Source organism: Ruditapes philippinarum, unplaced genomic scaffold, assembly GCF_026571515.1.
Source record: "Ruditapes philippinarum isolate M1 unplaced genomic scaffold, ASM2657151v2 ctg419_1_1_1_1, whole genome shotgun sequence".
Classification (NCBI taxonomy): Eukaryota; Metazoa; Mollusca; class Bivalvia; order Venerida; family Veneridae; genus Ruditapes; species Ruditapes philippinarum.
Genome location: NW_026865421.1, coordinates 54,348 through 78,042, shown reverse-complemented (window position 1 = coordinate 78,042; position 23,695 = coordinate 54,348). Strand labels below are relative to the sequence as shown.

The 23,695-nt window shown below is 33.1% G+C and overlaps 1 protein-coding gene and 1 long non-coding RNA gene across 5 annotated transcripts in view; one reads left to right on the top strand and one right to left on the bottom strand.

Moving 5' to 3' along the window:
• Window positions 1–16,218, top strand: part of LOC132728944 (serine/threonine-protein phosphatase 6 regulatory subunit 3-like) — a 41,661-nt gene extending 25,443 nt beyond the window's left edge. The window contains exons 17-27 of one of the 4 annotated variants that reach the window (XM_060714669.1): window positions 484–563; window positions 1,244–1,304; window positions 1,573–1,703; window positions 2,512–2,642; window positions 3,014–3,269; window positions 6,355–6,431; window positions 6,721–7,063; window positions 7,424–7,576; window positions 8,264–8,320; window positions 10,294–10,428; window positions 11,079–16,218. In XM_060714669.1, the coding sequence (XP_060570652.1) occupies window positions 484–563; window positions 1,244–1,304; window positions 1,573–1,703; window positions 2,512–2,642; window positions 3,014–3,269; window positions 6,355–6,431; window positions 6,721–7,063; window positions 7,424–7,576; window positions 8,264–8,320; window positions 10,294–10,428; window positions 11,079–11,157 (1,503 nt within the window). In that variant the 3' untranslated portion in view covers window positions 11,158–16,218. Of the gene's footprint in view, window positions 1–465; window positions 564–1,243; window positions 1,305–1,572; window positions 1,704–2,511; window positions 2,643–3,013; window positions 3,270–6,354; window positions 6,432–6,720; window positions 7,064–7,423; window positions 7,577–8,263; window positions 8,321–10,293; window positions 10,429–11,078 lie in introns of all 4 variants that reach the window. The other 3 variants (XM_060714668.1, XM_060714670.1, XM_060714671.1) reach the window with 3 other exon arrangements.
• A 719-nt stretch (window positions 16,219–16,937) lies between these two features.
• LOC132728954 (uncharacterized) lies at window positions 16,938–23,644 on the bottom strand. The gene is made up of 2 exons (XR_009625552.1): window positions 21,803–23,644; window positions 16,938–20,886 (listed from the first exon to the last, which is right to left on the bottom strand). It is a non-coding gene; the product is annotated as an uncharacterized LOC132728954 (long non-coding RNA).
• Between the last annotated feature and the right edge of the window lie 51 nt (window positions 23,645–23,695).

Here is a 23,695-nt window from a genome sequence, read left to right as displayed (position 1 = left end):
GCAATGCAGTGATACTTCAAAATGTAAGTGAATTTAGGTTAAGCTTTGAAAGTTTTATTTCATAATGAGAGCAGGAGTGACAAATGTATGGGATTTGGCAATATTAATATAGGTTTAAGCATGGAAATGAATTCTTTTCTTATCAATGAGGGGAGATAATAGGGATTAGGTTGTAATTCAATGCATCACTGCTGTGCTATCCTGGCAGTAAATGGGTGGGGGGGGTGTAATTTTACTTGTACTGAATAAGTCTTAGGGAGATGGGACATGGGGTGTTTGTATAATATTGAATGGCCTCCGCCTAAGTTTCAATAAAGACAAAAAAAGCCTCCCAAAAAATTATAAAGAAATAAAGCCTCATTATTAATCTGGTGTGTCCCTGAGATGGCTTGTTGGTAGTGTGTGTGTTGAGATTGTGTTGCGCCTATAAGCTGGTGACCATGAAATACTGCCTGGTTTATTCAGGCCTTCTCTGATTATCAGCTGCAACAGATGACTTCCAACTTCATCGACCAGTTCGGATTTAACGAAGACGAGTTTGGTGAACACGAAGAAAAAACTGAGTGAGTATTGAATTGTTCTATATATCTGTCTTGTAACCAGTACCTGTTTTGATATATCTTCTGTTTGTAATGGCAGAGTTTTCCTGGCTTCCTTAATTTCAAGAATAGTATCAGTCTTCTTCGTCTCTCTCAAAAAAAACCCTGATAAAAATGCTCTCCATGAGGAAGGTACTTGCATTATGTATGAGATACCGGTACATGAAAGGTTAATGATTAGCATTAAAACATAAAAAATCTGAAATTCAATTGCATTTACCATTTTTAGCTCACCTGTCACAAAGGGGGTCATTGATTTTCCTTATATGTGTATGGCAAAAACTTAAAAATCTTCTTTGAAAAAACCCGTATAGCTAGAGTTTAGATATTAAGCATGAAACATCTTCTAATCAGTGTCTACAAAGTTTGTTCAAATCTGTTCAAATAAACAAATAAAAGCCCTTGGGTAAAAATTGGCCTGGGGGGCTATATACAGGTGAGTGACCTCAGGGCCATCATGGCCCTCTTGTTTGATGTAATGCTGTGCGTGCTGTAATCTATAATTCACATAAGTCGCTATATGATTTTAAATTCTTTATCAGTAAAACATCTTTGAAATATATAATCATTATCTCAAGTTTTCAGCAGTCAGCTTAAGTTCTGTGATACATATAATTGAGATTGTTTTGGTATCTTTATTTCAGTTCCCCATTCACTGACAGAATATCAAGTATTGATTTTGGTGGCACAGTAAATGAAGATGTGGTAAGCTAATATTTTGAATAATTTCTTCGTATGTAATGTTTGCACACAAAAATAATGTAATTATCACAAAAGTGTAGACTTTCATTAAGACAACAAGATGCTTTTATCGATATTATTTTTGACCCGCCTGAATTGTTTCTGTCAGGGTCCATCATCTTTTAGAAAGATATGATTTAGTCAATCACAGACAAAATGCTTTCACAAGAGTAAGTCTTAAGTGGCGAATACTGAGGTGCTTTGCTTGCATTTAGTTATAACTGTGTTTCAGCGACCAAATGCGTCCCGTTTTGAACAGTATTGTAATGAGAGACTTCAACAGTTTGATAACGATAGTGATGAAGATATCTGGGAGGAGAAAGAAATCACATTTTCACCATCATCACAACAGAAACGATCAGAGTAAGTTAATTACTTGTGCCTGAGGCAAGAAATATGATGGGGAAATGATGATTGTATTAACTGAGTTCAGTAATTTATAACTATATTTTGTGTAAAAGAAATGATGGTATGCAGTTCTGTAGGTAAAATTATGTATACTTTATCTATAATAGTGATAGGTGTTGTATCAGTATAAAACGTGAGAAGTAGTTTAATGCTATCTGAACAACCTCTATTGCTGGTTGTTCAGTAATTAAGAAATTTCAAAAACGGACAATTCTGATTTCAAGGCAGTATACAGCTTTTCTATTTATACATAATGGCAGCTGCTGAGTACAGATTAAGGATGAAGACGATGTCAAAGGAACACTATGCTGTGCATCCATATAAAAATAAATAGTTCCTTTGTTATTAATAAACATGTACTATTAACATCTAAGTGTCCATTGTTTGATTATTTCTTGCATTCTGACTGTAGGAACTAATTGCTTGTTTGGTATTCCTTGAACACTTGTTGTTCAATTGACTTTCCAATACTTCCAATTTAAAGTCAAGACTTATCTTTGTGTTTATGCTGTCTGGACACACTCCATACTGCTGGCTGCATAGTGAAATCATTTTAGTATATTAAAAAACATTGACAGTAGACTTCATATTCAAACCTTGACAAGTCCATAATGCATATTTTTCAATCACTGAAAGTTAAGTATGTAGGCCTAGTAGACTGCTGAACCTATTTCCATCATTTGAAATTCGATTTTTTTGCTATATGGATCTACCCATTCTAGAATTGTGATTTAGTTTGTTGTTTTCTCTATGTATGTTATAGAAGATTACCAGTTACACGAGGTAGTCAGGATGATAGTGATAGTACAGACAGTGAGGAGGAACTAGACTCACCTAAACGTATTACACAACAACCAGGACCTGCCGAAAAAATGGATGTTGATTCAAACGAGGGTATGTCTGTTTTCAGTCAGTTGAAGCTGGTAAATACATTGAAAATAAGATCTTCAGTAGTGGTTACACAGGCACAGAACTTTTAATATGCCTTTTTAGTTTTTATCAAATAATGTATATATTGCAGCAATTTTAAAAACACATACATCATCCTTATTTCATTATCTGTTCATCTTTTATGGTCATACTGAAATATGTTGGAGCAGCTGTTCTTTAATTGATATATGAACCAAGTTTATCAATCTATTTATCTTTCTCTGGATTGCTAACTTTAAATAGCAAGAAATTCATGATATCTCACTGAGGCTAAAATGCAAACAAAATTTTAACATGTTGCAACAAAAACTTGAGACTTTCTTTAAATTCTACAGCATGGAGTGCTAACTTTGAACAACAGCAACAGCAATCTGGATCAACAGAGGGTGGTCCAGTCGCCATGGATACATCCCCCTGGGACAGCAACAACCAAGATAAACAAGAGCAATCAGATAACTGGGCAAACTTTGAGAAGTCAACACAGGGCAACACTAAAGAGGAGAAATGGGCAGAATTCCCGAATAAAACCTCAGATGATAGCACTAATAAAGATAATTGGGCAGATTTTACTAGTTTTGATAATATGAAAAGGTGAACTTTTATGCTAGAAATCTTAATATCTTAAGAACCAGTCAATTTTTACCCTAGCTCTGCTTAGTATGGGTAAAAGAGAAAAGAACTAGGGTAAACCTTCCATCTTTACCTGGGTAATGGGGTGGTGTTTTTTTTTATGCCAAAATACCCAATTTACAGTGTAGGGGCATTTCACCAGACTGTCACAGTGTGAGACCTTTATCAGGGGGTTGATTATCTAAAAGTAGATGTCCCTGCTATATTTAAATTATAAATTGACTGGTACCTGAGTTTTTTTTATTTGTTTTTTTTCATCATTGAAGTGTCTGATTGTCAAGTTGCCAGTTCCAATAGTTTTTAAAAATGCATATACATGTGAAAAATATAATTATGAGCTATTATAATTGTTTTGCTCATTATGATTGGAATACCAGATACAAAAGAAAATTGATGTTTTCATTGCAAGATTAAGATTTGGATGGGATACTGGTTTGGGAGATAAACTCGGCCGAAAATCGGTGTTTTTGGGGCATATTTCATTTATTTGTTTACGTATTCTGATGAATCTTGCACCATAATAAACTTCAGCTCTTCGATATTCCAGTATCACCATAAAAGTTATATTTAGAAACAAGACGGGTAATTTTGAGAGGCCCTGGAAGAGGTACGTAAAAAGCACATTTTTAACACGCGCGAGTAGATAATTCCGGCTCTTTGTTTTTCTTCTTAAATCATTTTTAATGAGTAAATTCAAACGTAGAATAACATGTTTAGACATTTTATTATTCCTTTGCTATTCATATATGTCAAATAAAAAAATATTTTTTATCAGAAATTTTCAATAAGGGCAGTTACTTTTATACAATGTTATGTAAAAAAACAACAAAAAACTCGGATACTTTTTAGCTCACCTGTCACAATGTGACAGGGTGAGCTTTTGTGATCGCTTTTCGTCCGTCGTCCGTCCGTCCGTCCGTCCGTCCGTCGTCCGTAAACTTTTACTTTAAACGACATCTCCTCATAAACCGCTGAGCCAATTTCATCCAAACTTCACAGGAATGTTCCTTTGGTGGTCACCTTTAAAAATTGTTCAAAGAATTTAATTCCATGCAGAACTCTGGTTGCCATGGCAACCGAAAGAAAAAACTTTAAATATCTTCTTTTAAAAAACCATAAGAGCTAGAGCTTAGATATTTGGCATGAAACATCTTCTTGTGAGTGTCTACCAAGTTTGTTCAAATAAAAGCCCTGGGGTCAAAATTGGCCCCGCCCCGGGGGGTCATTGATTTTCCCTATATGCATATAGTAAAAACTTAAAAAATCTTCTTTTAAAGAACTCAAAGAGCTATGGCTAAGATATTGAGCATCAAACATGTTCTAATAGGTGTCTACCAAGTTTGTTCAAAGAAAAGCCCTGGGGTCAAAATTGGCCCCGCCCCAGGGGGTCATTGATTTTCCCTATATGCATATAGTAAAAACTTAAAAAATCTTCTTTTAAAGAACCAAAAGAGTTAGAGCTAAGATATTTAGCATGAAACATGTTCTAATAAGTGTCTACCAAGTTTGTTCAAATAAAAGTCCTGGGGTCAAAATTGACCCCGCCCCGGGTGTCATTGATTTTCCCTATATATGCATATAGTAAAAACTTAAAAAATCTTCTTTTAAAGAACTCAAAGAGATATGGTTAAGATATTTAGCATCAAACATGTTCTAATAGGTGTCTACCAAGTTTGTTCAAATAAAAGCCCTTGGGTCAAAATTGGCCCCGCCCCGGGGGTCATTGATTTTCCTTATATGTGTATAGCAAAAACTTAAAAAATCTTTTTTGAAAAAACCCAAATAGCTAGAGTTAAGATATTAAGCATGAAACATCTTTTAGTGAGTGTCTACAAAGTTTGTTCAAATAAAAGACCTGGGGTCAAAATTGGCCCCGCCCCGGGGTCATTGATTTTCCTTATATGTGTATAGCAAAAACTTAAAATCTTCTTTGAAAAAAACCAAATAGCTAGAGTTTAGATATTAAGCATGAAACATCTCCTAGTAAGTGTCTACAAAGTTTGTTCAAATAAAAACCCTGGGGTAATAACTGGCCCAGCCCCAGGGGTGTCATTGTTTTTAACTATATGTGTATAGTAAAAACTTAAAAAAAAATCTTCTTTTAAATAGCCCAATGAGCTAGAGCTTAGATGTTTAGCATGAAATATCTTCTTATGGGTGTCTACCAAGTTTGTGCAAATAAAAGCCCTTTGGTTGAATTGGCCCTGCAACGTTTGGGGGGTTTGGGGGGCCTATATACAGGTGAGCGACCTCAGGGCCATCATGGCCCTCTTGTTTGTAAAAAGACATGCATTTTCATTTATTAACATACGAAATATGTAGTTTAAGAATTAGTGATTCAAAATTATTTTGGCTTGGGTAACTTCGTAATTTAACAGAGTGAAGAAGAAATTAATTTAGTGGTATTCAGCCTACACAATAACATATATAAAGGAGCATTTAACATCAGTTTGTCAATCCATTGCACTAAAAGATTACATTTGTGATTATTTGTGCAATCAGACTTTTTCTGAGTTTGCAAGACAAAATTGAGTCTAAATTCATCTACAAAATGTATCCGTGAACATTGTCTGTTTTACCGGTAGTCGGTCAATATATAAAAGTAACCCCTTACGGGCCTCAAAATGAGCATCTACTGCGCATGCGTACAGCAATCAGATTTCCCATAATATATATAGGCATGTTTTTTAAACAAACGGGTAAATGTCTGTGCTATTTTTTAAATATCTTACCAAACTTGACAAAATTTCCAGATATTGTCTAATTCCAGCGTTTGTACAAGATGGTGAGCTTGATTACATTAAAAAAGCCGATAAGTCGATTTAATTATAAAAAGCCGAGTTTATCAACCAGCCGAAGTTATCTCCCCAACCAGTATGCTTCATATTCCTGTATTAACACCTAGATGTCTAGGGGTGGGATTTATTTTTATGGATTTCATTGTTAGTGAAAGCTGCAAAGGCGTGTTGATGCAATTTGCAGACTATTTCTTTAACAATAAATTAGTAAATGTATATAGTGGTCGAAATATCTTATTTGATTACAGTGATGGAAATGAGCCAAGAAGTAGTTCACCAGTCGCCATGGATACCACAGAACCTAGCTCAAGAACAAATGCTTACTGTAAGTTGAACATTTTAAACACTAGCTTTCTGATACCTCAAGTGTAGAAGTTAGGGCAGCCTGTCTTCATATTTATGATGTCTGACCAAACTTTTAACATGCATAATTTAAGTACAAAATGTAATAGATTTTACTAGCTTTGAATTTGGAACATTCAATTCAAACTTAATTTGAATAATAGATCATTTCAGACTTTCCATTTTGGAATTGTAATGTGATGTCAAACACATCGTGACATGTATTAGGTATATTTCTGTACATCAGTTATCAGTGTTTTGTAATGTTTCAGTGGCCAGTAACAAAGAAATAGATTTAAAGTTAGAAAGTGTGGACACGACGGAAGAAGATTTAGGAACTGATGTTGATAAACTTGTAGAGGCTAATAGTGAATCAGACTCTAGTTCAAAACAGGAACAATCAAATACTGACACTTCTAGTGATAATAGTGAAAATGTCAAGACGGAGGCTGGCTCACAATCTAGTTCACAGACTGGGTCACAATCTAATAAACAGACTGGGTCAACGTCTAGTACACCGGCTGGTTCTCAGTCTCCTGATGGAAATAAATCAGAGAACCAGTCTTCACCAGACACAACACAGACACAGTCAAAAATTCCAGAAAAGGCTGAAAGGTATATTTCTTCTTTTTTTTCGCATGCTTTAATTTTATATTATAGCGGCTTTACTCCTTTGCCAGAAAAAAAATCTTTTGTTCGTTTAGCTTGCATTGCCATGTTCAGTTATTTTCTACTTTATTGCTCTGGACGGTAAATTCATTGGTAATTTATTATGACAGCATGTGAAGTTAATGAGCTTCTTGCTCTGTTGAGACTGTATGAAGGAAGGCTGACGGTGTAAGTGTTACCTAATTTGCTGGCCATTTCATTATGCATGACAGCTCTTGTATATAGTGAATTCATATACTCTTTTTTACCTTTATTTATGTGTAGTTGTATGTGTATTAAAACAAGAAACTTATTTACTACTATTAGTCCGTCTGAGAAGCCCCCCACACCACCATCTAGTCCCTTGCCAGAGGATGAAGGGGCGGAGCCAGTGCCCGAGTCCCCTAGATCTCCCCCAACCCCTAGTACAGACTGTGATTCCGATAAGCTAAACCCAGATACAAATGCACAAGGCGATGGGTATGTATTGTACATAACTTCCTACAGTTTATAGTTGCAGTGTCAAGTCATCAGTCGCTTTGACTAATTTACATATCAAATATTCATTTAATTACGTTGAAATTCACTTTTTATGTATAAGATATATAGTGTAGACAAAACAGTTTTTGTATTATTTCTTTGCATGACCTTTAATTTAGGTTTTAGGCACCCATTTTAATTTTTTCATCTTTTTTAGAGCACTATTTTATGCATCATAGAATATAGATATTCACATAAGTAATATATACATTACACAAGAACTTAGTTATTTCTACATATATATGTATGGGTTTGTTGAGATATTTGTTGCTTTTGGTTTAAACTCTTTTATTTTGGATGAGTAATTATTAATACAGGGCTCACATGTCTGTCATGTTGTTTATTTTTTCATATATTTAAATGAGCCGCGTCATGACAAAACCAACATAATGGGTTTGCGACCAGCATGGATCCAGACCAGCCTGCGCATTCGCGCAGTCTGATCAGGATCCATGCTGTTCGCTATCAGTTTCTCTACTTGTTATAGAGTATATAAGCGAACAGCATGGATCCTGATCAGACTGCGCAGATGCGCAGGCTGGTCTGGATCCATGCTGGTCGCAAACGCATTACGTTGGTTTTGTCGTGACGCAGCTCAAATGTATTCAGTGTATGCTATGTTTTAAGGTGTAACACAAATGAGCAACAAGAGTCGCCTGATGATGATCTTAATTCTAACTTTAAGTGAGTCTGGTTAGCACTAACCATGTTGTCATCTCTAAGCTGTTCTGTATTGTATTACCTTGTTACTATTTATAGCTATTGTGATTGGCTTATTATGTTATTAATCAGAGTTAACGTTTGCTGTAATTTCATTATTTACGGTACAGACAAAATCTTAAAAAAACTTAATTTTGCCACCTGTATAAAGCCAGCCCAGCCTGCACACCATTGTAGTCTGACTTTATACCTGTGGCATGGTCAAGTTGTTGTAGATGCAAGTATTCAAAATTCTTAACAAATCTTTAAATATATTTTTAAACAGTTTCTATGCCAGTTTAAAATAAAATAAAAGAATAATATTGCAAATTGCACTCTCTTTATTTAACTGATGTTTGATTTGAATTAGTTTTTGAACCAAGGTGTAAAGTATTGATTGGTACTGTTAATCTATTGGGTCAAAATAGATACGGAACATTTTAATGAAATTACAGTAAACTGGTGTAAAGTGTTTTTGTCCTAACTGCTTGTAACTAGCTTGTGTCACCATTGATTGATGATATGAAAATGTCATTGGTTTCAAGAGATTGTTATGTTATGAAAGTTTTTCCATTTATCTACTCTCAATTCTAACAAAACAGTATGGAATAGTATTTCTTACCTTTCTTTGCATCTCTGAAATTGCTCTCAATTTTCCATCAAGTTTTTTTTTGTGTGTAAAATATAATAAGCTAGCATGGAAAACAAATTTAGAAGGATAGAATGAATTTCATTTGTAAATGTTCCCATCTCCCCTCTATAAATTGGATGAAAATTACTTGAGTTCTTGTCATTTGAGTAAAGATGAATTGTGCCTAGATGCTGATATTTATTTATTGTAATGCTTATGATGAAATGCACACCATACTTCAGTTAAAGTATGCTACAATTAAGCTAGCTTATAAAAGGTCAGCAATTCTACCCAGTGCTTGCTTATGCTTGTAGCTCACACAAGGTCTTTGCCTGTATGACTTGAGTCATTTTATGGCCGGATGTCTTGAGTTTATGATATTTAAATCCTAACAAAAAAAAACAAAACAAAAAACAGTTCATATTTCGAGCACAATTTTGTTTTAATGGGGAACTGGTTGTCTTTTTGAATGATACAGTACTGGTAGTTTTGATAGAATATTTATATTGTAGAAGAAAGTATTATCATAATGTATGCTATAGATTGTAGAATTGAATAGTCCTGGGCTTTTATTTGCTACCCCACTAGATTTTAAAACCAAAGGACACACTGTTTTATGATGTTGAATTTTGATGTTATAACATTTTTACCTTGAAAGTTGTTATGTATTTCCATAACCCTGATCATCTTGAAATACTAATTCAAGAAAAACACTATTGTGTGTAAGCAATTTACCTCTCTTTGTTAATTGAAGAAAAACATTGTAACTGGTGAAAGTTCTTTTATTGAATGTATATTTTATGAGTGAAGTCTTAAAGAATATATTCAATGCACATATGATATAATTATGTATGTACATGCACATATAATTGAGTTAACTGCTTTATTAATAAATAAAGGAATAGGATATTTAATAAAAAGAGGCTGTTCTGCTAACTTACAGGTCAGTAGTTCTACCAAGATTTACCAATAGGCATCTTGCATCTTTCAATTACAATTTAATATATAACAAAAAAATATAGGGGAGAAAAACAAGCTTTGAATAGTTATCATAAATTTGATAGTATTATTAACTAACAATACATTGACTCTTTAACAAGCATGTGCAAAGTTGTAAATCATAATTTGTGTATAGAATTCTAAGCAAAATCATGTAGTTATTATTTTATATACCTAATAATAATACAGTAAAAAAGGAAAATGATATTAAATACTTTAACCAGTATTTCTAGGAAAGCATGTATTATGTCGAAGTATCAATATAAGTTATAACTCTCATTTACAAAGACTTGTGACATAGTTAATAATGGGATATTGTATTTTCCAGTTTCCTGACCAAAGTGGGACTTATGAAACCAGCGGGTGCTCCTAATTGTGTGACTCCTGGTCAAGCAGATATTCAGGGAAATGGACCAACGAAAGATACCCCCGATATATCATCGGATAAACTAGAAGAATTAAGGTAGACTTTGAGTTTATTACTTAAATCTTCTACATATAATGGTTGGTCAAAACGGTTTACCTTTAGTGCTTATATGCCAATATTAAGATGGGGTTGAAGGAAAGTTATTTCTAGATGAGAGCCCAGGAACACTTGTTTTCTCTAACTACAACAAGGTATATATCTGAATATCGTCATTATAGCACGGAAGAGAGGGGGTTAAGTATACGGACTTTGGATTTGTGAGGTCAAGACCTAGGCAAGGCACCCAAAAAATAATTTAGTTTGCTATCATTTAGTCTTCCATTCCTATTTCAATTATCCTATGTGGAGATGTTGGCAGTTGCTTGTAGAGAAACAAATGATTAGCCTGTACTGGTGCCAATAGGAACAAAGTTTAACTTACACTGAATGGAACTAACCATAGCAAACTTTCTATTCTACCTTGAGACATAATGTATACAAACTTAGTTAGTACAATATGTGAAATTTAGATTTTAACTTATCAAAAGAAAATGTTTCTATGCAACAAAAAGGTTTGGTACAAACTAAAGTCAGTGTAGCACCTCAGTTAACTCCAAGATAAAAAAAGATCAATAAAATAATGTGGTGCAAAAATATTAACATTTGTACAAGTTAAGTTAAATTATTAAGCTGTATTTTGTTTTCAGGGCTCAGGCAAAAGATGCTTTAGAATCATTTGATACAGCAACTCAATCTGGTGCCAATGTTCAGAATGGTCCGGTTTGATATTTCCCCACTACACACAGACTGGTGTAAAAAGTAAACCTAATTCATGTTATAATACTGTGATTACACGGCAGCTGTGTATATAAGTCTGTCTGTTTTAACACTCGTCGTGTGTTAACACGTACATGTGTAAACCTAACAATGTTGTTCAACCTGGTGAACAGAGTCTGACCTTGACATTAAAACTTGAAGGTCAGTGTTACTATATATAGTAATGATGAAATAATGTGAACAGTATCGACCTTGAAAGGTCAATGTTACTATATATAGACATAAATTAATGCTGTGATCATGATTGGACATTTTTCTGGATTTGTTTGGAGAATTGTGTTACATAGATGATAACGAAGGCTTGTAGTGGAGTTGGCTAGAATTAGAAAAGCTGATGACTGTAGCAAGAATAAGGAAAGCACACGCATAGTGGATTATCTAATTGCACAATAATGCATGTAACTATAGCCAAGGATGCGAATCCGGTTTTATTTTAGTTTGTAATTTTGTTTAAAAAAAAGTTCATAATGGGTTTTAGCTAGTTTGTTTGTTTTAAACATGTGTATAGAATATTGAAGAATTGACGAGCTTAAAATGAGCTCAACCCTAGTCTGAATAGAGAGCTCAGATTGTTATATTAATCATTTAACAGTTGTTGATATCATCGGTAGCTTCCGTACTCGATAACTAGGCTCACCAGAAATGAAACATTTAAGGTTATTCTCTGGTCCCTGCAAAACCTGTTAAATTACTGTACATTTATATATATATATATGAGGTTGTGTAATTTAACATATTTAAATATTTTTAGTCAGGATAGAAACTAAGACCATATGTGTTAATTTGTGAGTCATGTCTGTTGTTTTGTGTCCTGGTAGATAAGACCAAAAATAATACTGAAAGTATTTAACAAAATCTGCTGGGCACTGTTAAAATCAACTGTGACATCGCAAACAAACATGCGTATTCAGCTGCCTCTGGTTATTGGTTCTGTGTCGTGGTTCATCCTGTACTGAAAATAAAATCTATTGGGCGTTTATTCAATAAATACATTAAACTTGGTGTTCTACATGTATATAAAGTCATGCTTTGAGTCATAAAACCATACAACAGGTTGAAATCATTTCATATTAAAAAACAACAGTAATGAAAATTAAAGTGTGAATGGTCCTGTACAAATCATAAAGTCCAAACTTATATGTAGTGTCCGTCTACTAGAGATTTCATCTTGAAAAATGGTGCTTTGTTCAATTCATTTATTGTTGAGAAGTAAGAGAAATTTTCTCATTGGCCTATGTATGTACAATAAATAGGCATGTCATAGTCTGTGATTTATGGAAAGTATTTTTCATAAGGAAACAAATAATTAAAGTGTGATAATTTTACCTGTTCACATTTTTTTTAATAGTTTTTATTAGATTTCTTGTGTTAATACTCAAAAAGTGAACTTTTACGAAATCCTGATACATTTCTATATGACTGTCAATTTTGTTTCTGTGGAACTGTAACAAAAGATTTCAGCACATAATTTAATTTATTATCCCCCTGGTTTGATAGTATAATGTTTTGACATAGTATAGGTAAAAGTAAACTTGTGTCCCAATATAAGCTATCAAAAGTACTTCATAATCCAATAGATGGTTGCGCAATTAAAAGAAATTTGACCAATGACAGACTGTTTAATTTGAGATTGTGTATCTGACACTGTGATTGGTTGAAAGTTCTGATTGATCTCATTTCGTATGCAAATTGTTTATACTGATACATAAATCATTGAAAAACAGGAAAACAGGTCAACTTTTATACTAATTTATGTTGGTAGGTTACGAATTATGGTATGAATGTAAACGTTTGAATGTCTTTTATATGATATACTGGTTGAGGAATAGTTTCATTTAAACTTTTTTTGCAAAGATCTTGTTTAAAATTTATTCTACAAAGGATGGTCAGTATTTTGAAGAGGCACTGATAAACTGGCTTAAATGTATATGGAAATTGTTTTTTTTTTAAAAGCATGTATATTTGAGTTTTTTTATCCCATGTGCAACTTTAAACAGCTGAAGTCATGTCTTGTAGATTGAACAAAGATCTGTCATTTAAGTTCACAGTAAAAAAAATCTACAACCCCTATTTGTTGACTGTTCAATCCATTATTATCTTAATGAAAACGAGTCCATCCACTTCCTCATTGCAGGCATTGTGCAAATGTGCCAAATATACATGATACAGGCACCAGGGATGTGTTTCATAGAAAGTCTTAAGTCAGTCTTAATAACACAACTAAGACAATAGAAAACTTACGACTCAAAAATTTCTGATTAAACATTCACACATTGCAAATTAAAGCCCATGCCATTCTATTTCTTTACTTTCTTAGGAATATGGATTTGATTATAAAGTCCTAGGACTTGGGATACATTTAGGACTTTCTTTGAAACAAGGCCCAGCCATCAATATGTACATCCACAAACTTGATACTCTAAACTTGTTTTTTTTTTGTGGAGCCATCTTCACATTTTCTTTTTGTTTTAATTTTTCCTTTAAAATTTCAGGTTATAAATTTATTTTAAAGTTTAATGGAAGCTGACTGTATAAAGGAGCTGTCAATTGTTAGAGTAGAATAGATTATCAAGAGTTTTGTATTAGTAATATTATATACAAATTATATATTTGTTTAAAAAAATTGTGCATTTATTTATAATTTTTGTTAAAATCACTTGCTCTAACATTTTAGTTTTATCATGTAGTTATTCATATCATTAAATGTCCTGTCTCAGATTTTATTTTCACTTTTAGTTAACTGAACACAATTTGATGGAAGTCCTTTGTCTTGTGCTGTGCTTTTTTTCCTTTTTTTAAATTTTATTTGACGCAAATGAAAAATATGCTTTGTTTTTGAAGTCCTATCTAATACTTAACTAAATATTAATAAATTGTTGATGTTAAAAAATTGTTTTATGAATCAGATTAATGAGTGAAAAAGATGTCCATGGCAGGGCGGTTAAGGTTTCCAATTTTGAACCACTTGCAACAGTTGGTTTAAAACCTGATAGGGACTTGACAATTTTATGTGAGGAAGCTTCACAGCTTGCTATATGAAGGTTGTTTTACGTGACCCTACTTGATGGCTGAAATATTGCTCTTAGGGGTTTTCCTTCCAGTTAAGCTAGAAAGTGGCCATAAAAAAATCCAATGACAAGAGATTATTTGTAAATTGTATGTAACTGCAGAATTATATGCTTGTTTTGACATAATTCGATTAGATTCCAGTGTCTGTAATATTTTGTTCATTTGAAAATGTTATTTGTGCCAAAAGGAAATCAATAAGTAAGTCATTCTGCTTTAAACCCAATCTTAGTAGTTTATGTGGTGAAATCTATGTTAAACATTATTGAGCTTTGGACAGCACAAGCCATCTGTTTTATTTGGTCATAGCATTTTATTTACTTAACTGTTGTTATACTCATATTAAAACTGATTTTCTTAATAAACAAATCTTTAAGCTATTAACAATAATCAACAAAAAATGTTTTAATTTATATAGTGTTTATTTATATTTAAAATATTTTGCCATAATGTTATTTTATCTTTTTTTTAAAAAATAAAACAAAACAATGGATTAATCAAAAATGCAAGTACAATTTATTAAATTCTAAGAAAATTAAATGTGCACATTTCATTTATGAGTAAATTATATTATCTATCAGAAGTGTTAGGAAGATAAATCTTCAAATGTCAGAATGCTGTACACCCAAGTGTCAGAATTTCATGAACAAGATACTTGTTAGGTCCATCCTCTAAACATTGGTACTAGGTATATACATGCTTTCTGTCAGGGTCATAACCAAATGTTTGAATGTTGCATGTGTTCTGAAACCGGTATTTTAGTATATGAAAGCTGCATTATGTCAGATGTTGTACACTAATATATGAAAGATGTTATTTTAAATGTCATATGAAACATTGTGAGAATGTCATTATCTGGTATATGAGATGTTTGCTGACATAATGGCATATACCAGTTAATGAACGGTACATGATGTCTTAATGTTGTATACAAGTATGCAAACAGAACATTATGTCTGAATGTCATGTACCTGTTCATGAATGGTACATTTTGTCTAAATGTTGTATGTACCTGTTTATGATAAGTGCATTATGTCTGAATGTCATGTACCTGTTTCTGACATGTGCATTATGTCTGAATGTCATGTACCTGTTAATGAAGAGTGCATTATGTCTAAATGTCATACACGTTTCTGAACAGTACATTATGTCTAAATGCCATAAACCAGTTAATGCAATGTGTATTCTGTCGGAATCATGTATCGGTAAGTTTAAGGTCACAAGTCAGAATTTTTTAATTCCCAGTATTTGAAGTGTTCTGTTGTAATAGTTATATGAATGGTAAATTATTTCAAAATGTTGTTATATACCCGTTCATGAAAGGTACATGTCATATATTCTAGGATATGAAAGTCGTACCGTCTTCTACCAATGTATGGACAAAACATGAACTTGAAATGTCATACATTAACATATATGTAATTTTACACAATACTTTATCAGATGTAGTTCACTCTAAGCCAAAGCCATGTAGCATTGCCACATAGTATGTAAAGTGCAAGAAAAGAATAGAAATATATTAAAAAAGCCTTTAAATAGGGTTGTTGCATAATTAAAATAAAACATGTTCATATAGAAATAAGATGTATTTTTTGTTTTTACAAAATGTGTTAATTCTTAATCATTGTTTCTTTAATTATTATTATTTTTTGCTTTTTGTTACCAAAGATTATCTGTAAATATTGACATTGGTAGCAAAAGGTATTATTGAAATGTTGTTAGGGATAATGAACACACTTCTAAAACTTTTTTAAAATAAAAAAAAACCTTGTTAACATAAAGTTGTAATTTATTTCTATGCTGTATATAGAAAGTATTTTATGTGTGAATCAAACAGAGAAATGTACTATAAGAGTGTTATTTTGTCTCTTGATCATAGATTTCCACATAATCTACCTGTATCATGAAAAAAAAATATGAAATAATAAAATTCTGATGCAGAAATGTTTTCCTTATAATTTACGAAGATGAAATTAAAATATATTAGTACAATATTAACAATATTATCAAGGTCATTTATGAGTGAAGGTCATGGTCTTCTGCTCAACTTGAAGGTCTATCCTTAAAGATTGCTGTGTTCAAGTTTAGAGACAATCCATTCAAAAATAACAAAGTTATAGCCATTTGACCTTGATGGTCAAGGCCACTTATGAATGAAGGCCCAAGTTAAATCTGGTCTACTTGCAGGTCTCTCTCACAGGTTTTTGTGGCAAAGTATGAGGATGATACACCTGGAACTTTAAAAGTTATGAACAAGGTTGCAGAAGGCAATGGGAACAATCAATGCCTCTAAAAATTTTTCATAGAAAAAAGTTCAGGTATAAATCATTACCCTGGTGTAAATTATTAGGTCTTTACCGCAGAGCAGAAATATTTCTCATGTAGCATATTAAGATAAATACCAAGTGTAATTTATATGACCCCTTCCATTAAATGGTGAGTGCTGTGAGTTAGTTGCATATCCCAAGTGTTCGAAAAAAAGAAAATTCGTGACTGATTTATACTTCATGCATGATGGGATTTTAAAACATATTGGTTCACATGACCACCACTAGCCGATGATGTGTCACATGCAATACTCTGGTTCCTCCGTCAAATTTAAAGGTCAAAGCAGGCGAATATATATACCAATGAGGGGGAAACAACAAAAAACAACACAATGGTATTTTAAATCATCAAAATTTATCCTGAGACAATGTCCTTCATTAGAACATTTTCTAACATACAACATCATTATTATTGAGAACGTCTCACCAAAAATATATATATTTATAACAATTATCTTTTTCTCAACAACTACACAAAATATAATCAAAGCATATACATGTACACAAAAAATAAAATGCATCCGAACTAATAGTAATTTACAGACTTTACAAAGTAACATGCTTTTCAGGGTGACTTAAAAACAAAAATGGAGGAAAGATTTCAATTTAAATCTCACTAGAGTTTTGCCTTAAAAGTTACGTCAGGCTTGCCTTAAATCTCCGTACAGGCTTCCCTTATATTTCCCTACAGGCTTGCCTAAAAGAAGACAATTTCTAGCCTGGTTACAAGCCTTTATGTAACCTAATCACAATAATAAAAATATGAACAATTCTTGCTGAACATAAGTACCTAAGTAATTCCAGTGTTAAAATTTTACCTCGTGTCTAATGAATTAGTAAACACACTCGGTCTACCTTCCAAAAACCTGGCAGTGTTTTGAAAGAAAAAAGAAACGAAATAAGAAAGACGTTTTTGTATTTACAACAAGATATAGCACTAGTTGAAAAATAAATACTTCTAGAAAGAATAAAAACCCTCCAGTGACAACAGGAAAATTTTAATTTTAACATTTGTGTTTGTACAACTTGTCGGCAAAAGGGTTTGCTTGTAGTCTGTATCATCCAGATGTTTCGGGAAGTAAAATGCAAACGTCTGGATGACTTAGACTAGATCAATTATTTTATTTGTGACAATTTAGATTGTAAGGTACAAGTAGGAAAAGGTAAACGAGCCATGTGAGACTCTAGATCCGTTTATTCTGCCCAGTTTGTTTATTAGATTTCCCCGCTCCAAAGAATTTGCCTACTTTCATATCAACTGGAAAAATCATGGGAATCTTATTTGTTAACATTTTGCTTGCATAAAAATAACCTATAAAAATAAAAAAAATCTATGTAAATAAAGTCTAAGTACTTTTCCACTTCTATGCTAAATTTGAATAAAAGACAACTTGTCTTTCTATAATCTTTAACCTGTTGTTTATATGTACTGAATGTCTTGTTTGAATTTGGAACAGTCCATCCGAAAATAAAGGGATTTGAATATCAAAGTTGTAAAATACAAATTTAGAATTTTTAACAATATATAAAGCCTGGTCAGATAGCGTGGAATCCGATGTGCATGCTAGATTGGCTTAATACTGATGATAAAGGCTACTCCTTTACCAATGTTTAATAACTTACTCTATGCAGATGCATGTACCAAAACAAGTGCGATATTTTGAAATACAGCTATGTTCCATACGTTGGTGAAGATTTATTACTTTTGGTTCAAGCTCTAATTGATACTTTATTTTGGTACAAGTAACATAGAAATACTATTATAACATTATTTGGTACCAGTAAAGCAGAAATAATACACTTTAAACCTAACTAAAGTAAAATGAAATAAATAAACATGAAGAATGATAACTTAGAAATTAATAATAGTATTATAAATGAAGAAATATTGTAAATATACAATGTTAACTAAGATACACAAGTACATGTATGGGACACTCAGACCTTATATTTTTCCATAACATGTTTAAATTGATTATTATCTAATAAATAACCTAGTCTACATTATTTAAACATTACGTACATTGTACATGTACACACTGAATGGGCTATGATATATCTGATATAGTAAACATGTAAATGTATATTATTAGCAGATTATATGGTCGTATATATTGGTTGTTTGCATAGTGGCTCAGGTTAAATGCAAACAACCATTTATATATGGCCATAAAACCTGTCTGAAATCTTTATATCTTATTTAAAATACAGCAAATCCCTTTTTACAGAAAAAACTGAGATTTTTTTCACCTATTGAAACCAACAATGTATATAAAACTACATAAACATCATGATTATCTAGTTACAAACGATGTTACTGTGCAGTACTATAAACATTTATATTTGAACATTTTCAAGCTAACAAATGAACACCTGGTAATGTTTGAGTATTTACTTTAGTTATATTAACTTGAAAAACATACAATATTTTAAAAACAAATTTTATCGTCACACAACATTCAACCCTGTCTTTTCATTGTATTCGACCTATCTTAACACTAAAACTGACAGACCCAAGTGTGGGCCAGCCTGCATATCCACGCAGTGTGTCCAGACTTTTTACTGTTGTTTTTTGGTAGCTCAATTTTTGTATTATTGACATTAAAATTCCTTAAAACTTTGGATAAACAGTTAAAACTGTTCATAATTAAAACAGGGCAAATCCATTACACAAATTCATCAGGGTAGAAAGCAATTTAATGGAACTATTTCAATTTACTAAAATGATTCTGAATATATTTTGTCCATGGTGCTGTGCCATGGTACCCCTACGTCCATTATTTCATGCTCAAACGGGCACCTGAGTAGAACCACTGACATTCCCTAAGCTAGCTGAAGTACAACCTCACATGAAAGAACTGGATGTGTTGTTTGAATTTGCGGGATTCGAACCCACAGGGGTGAGTGACAAGTCAACAACCTAAACAACTCTAATCACGGACGCCCCAAACTTGTAGAATAAATAAGGCTCACGTAATATAAACATATTAAACTCTTTCAATATCCTCCATAAATTACAATAAAGCTTTTATAAAGAGTTACTTATAATGATTGCTTATATGGATGACGATGTAATTGGTAAGTTTAATGCTGTCGAGACTCTAAAGACAGATCAACATTTATTAAACCAAACACAATAAAAACAATATGCCATAAATTTATCAATATGGGTGAAAATTATGACAAGAAATATTGCTTAGATTTAATTAATGAAATGAAAAAAAGTTAAACAAACAATATAAAGGAAAGAAATCAATTCAAAAATTCTGAAATAAGCTCAAATATTACATTGTTGATGTACCTATTTCAATAGCAAAAATGATGAACAATAATCAAAAATATATAAGCATTCTGTACAACAATAATTGTAATTGAAAAATAAAATAAAAATTGGGCAAAACATTTTACAGGATAAAATAAATAAAGGCCTCTGTCTTCCGAATCAAAATAAGATTAAGATTTCTTCAATAGGTGTTCTTTTCTGTTGGGTCTTAAGTGTATATGAAGACCCAAGATGCCAATCCGTGCATTATTTCAGGCATAAATAAGCACCAGAGTGAATCATGACCTTCAGTAAGTCTGCTGAATAGCTTCCCCAAATTCAAGAATTCGAAATACCTTGTAAAATTCACACCCACAGCAATGAGGAGCCAATTGTTCAATCAGTGACCTTCATAGCTCGACCATGGAGGGCTCATGTTCATATTTAATTTTATAATGAACACTGATTTGTTATTTTACTTTATTCAGAGACATAGATAAATATCTATGTCTCTGCTTTATTAACAGTTATGTTTGTAGAGTGATGTATTAAAAAAGTTGGCCTTTTTAAGAATCCGTTAATGTTTTAATTTTTCCATGAACATGATCATCTGACTTAAAATCAAGACATCATTTTTGCTCTTGTTTATAAAATATTTTTGATAACAACTGACATTCTGTAAGGTAGTTTCCCATGAAAGAAGTTGCTGAGAGAATTTGAACCCAGACAATGAGACTGTAAAAAGTCTTGACATATATGGCTAAAAACTACAAGCCGTTATAATGTGAAATGAACTGATATGTTACATTGTATTCATGATTTGAATGGATGAAAATTCATATATATATACATGTAGATATTACATAACAAAAATGCTAGAGCACCAAAAATCATTTTTTTATCTTAACCAGATAAATTTGCGCAACAGATTTGTCATGTTTTCAATCAAGAACTGTCCACTGTAAAAGATCGGAGAATTTTAACCCTGAATCTGCTGAACCAGTAATGTATAGTGTTTACCACCTGTATAGAGCCAGCCCTGAATCTGCTGAACCAGTAATGTATAGTGTTAACCACCTGTATAGAGCCAGCCCTGAATCTGCTGAACCAGTAATGTATAGTGTTAACCACCTGTATAGAGCCAGCCCTGAATCTGCTGAACCAGTAATGTATAGTGTTAACCACCTGTATAGAGCCAGCCCTGAATCTGCTGAACCAGTAATGTATAGTGTTTACCACCTGTATAGAGCCAGCCCTGAATCTGCTGAACCAGTAATGTATAGTGTTAACCACCTGTATAGAGCCAGCCCTGAATCTGCTGAACCAGTAATGTATAGTGTTTACCACCTGTATAGAGCCAGCCCTGAATCTGCTGAACCAGTAATGTATAGTGTTAACCACCTGTATAGAGCCAGCCCTGAATCTGCTGAACCAGTAATGTATAGTGTTAACCACCTGTATAGAGCCAGCCCTGAATCTGCTGAACCAGTAATGTATAGTGTTAACCACCTGTATAGAGCCAGCCCTGAATCTGCTGAACCAGTAATGTATAGTGTTAACCACCTGTATAGAGCCAGCCCTGAATCTGCTGAACCAGTAATGTATAGTGTTAACCACCTGTATAGAGCCAGCCTGAATCTGCTGAACCAGTAATGTATAGTGTTAACACCTGTATAGAGCCAGCCCTGAATCTGCTGAACCAGTAATGTATTGTGTTAACCACCTGTATAGAGCCAGCCCTGAATCTGCTGAACCAGTAATGTATAGTGTTAACCACCTGTACAGAGCCAGCCCTGAATCTGCTGAACCAGTAATGTATAGTGTTAACCACCTGTATAGAGCCAGCCCTGAATCTGCTGAACCAGTAATGTATAGTGTTAACCACCTGTATAGAGCCAGCCCTGAATCTGCTGAACCAGTAATGTATTGTGTTAACCACCTGTATAGAGCCAGGCATTGGTGGTGGTGTTGGTAGTTTACCCTCCAGATCACAGCAGTAAGCCAATTTAAATTAACCAGAGCACAGTTGATCCACTGCATCGTTCCTGGGCAAGCTGTCGAGCAGTTTACCAGAACTAGATGCCTTCACTTTCGTAAGGAACTGCTAACCTCTGTACATGCAAGGGCAGAGGGGTAGAGAGTGAATGGCCGTAGAAATAATCTCATGATCAATCACAATCAAAGTGACCTGCACTGTTTGGGTATCAAACCTGTGTCATCAGATTCACAGTCAAACACTCTACCTTCTGAGCTAACTAGACAGCTCTTATAGAGCCAGGCAATTTGTCAGGCTCAAAATTTGTATTTGGACTGTTCCAAATTCGGAGCAGGGCAAATCAATTACACAAATTTAGCAGATTAAGGGTAAAAATCCAACTATAAAATTAAGCTTACACAAGAATGAAATACAGCAAACTTAAAGCTGAAATGATTTTGGATCTAAATAGGAATCTAAGTAATGACTGTTACATTAACAAGGAACAGTTCTTGTTCCAATGCAAGACAAATGTGTTACACAAAATCTGCAGAAAATAAATGGATGACTTGATATATATTTGTACTTCTATACAAAGAATAATAGAACAACTTACATTTTTGAATTGTTCAACTTAAAAAAGAAAATGTTTCTTACATAACCAATGTATTAGATCTAACTTAGTAAGAAAACCAAACAACAAACAAATACTTAAATCCTAATTGAGCCGTGTCATGACAAAACCAACATAGTGGGTTTGATCCAGACCAGCCTGTGCCTCCGCGCAGTCTGATCAGGATCATTGCTGTTTGCTATCAGTTTCTCTACTTGTAATAGGGTTTTAAAGCGAACATCATGGATCCTGATCAGACTGCGCGGATGTGCAGGCTGGTCTGGATCCATGCTGGTCACAAACGCATTACGTTGGTTTTGTCATGACGCGGCTCAATTAAAGAAAAACACATACAAAAAAACCCTAAACTTTTACAGAACATGAACATTATGAAATTTTCTTTTCATTAAAAAAGTAAAAATTTGTAAGTTAAAAGGATAATACTATAAGTAAAGAAATTACTACCAGCACAGATCCAATTCTTCAAAACAACGATAGAGATCATTTATAACTACAGAAAAAAACAACAACATGAAATTCTAGCTACAGTCAAACCTGTATGTACAAGTCACTTGAAGTTAATTATTGTTAAGATACAGTCTATCACAAACACGGAAATTAATACTCCATTATCTAATCAAAGTGCAAACAAAAAAACACTGGCAGTTTAATGAGGAAATGAGACAATATTCAAGGTTATTAAGTGGCCATCTTTTATGCAAAGATTATTAGTTTAAACATATTTATTTAAGCTTGACTGTGAAAAAAGTTCTTGCAACTTATATTAATCACTTTTGAGTCCGCTGCCTGAAACCAACCAGTACTGGTGTCACATGAAGAAACATGGTCATGATCCAAGCAGGGCTTGAACCCATGATCCCTGGGATGAGACAGACACCACTTGGCCACCATACCCCTTAAAGATTAAACGTAGAATGCTTACATACTATTCAAAGATTATGCATAATACACAAAGATTTGACTGTAGTTACAATGTCAGTTTTCTGCGCTGTATCATTCAATAATAACCTTGGTATACCTCATGATATCCAATAATATCACCACTTTATATCAGCATTAAAAAAAGATCAGCTCAGGTATATCTGATAAACTACATTCATATATGACAGTAAAAATAACAAACATAGCTCTTCATTACCAAGACTGTATTATCTATCCCTTTAAATGCTGAATTTGTGTACAGGATTTGCCCGGCTTTGAATTTTTCGAGGTATCCATTTAAA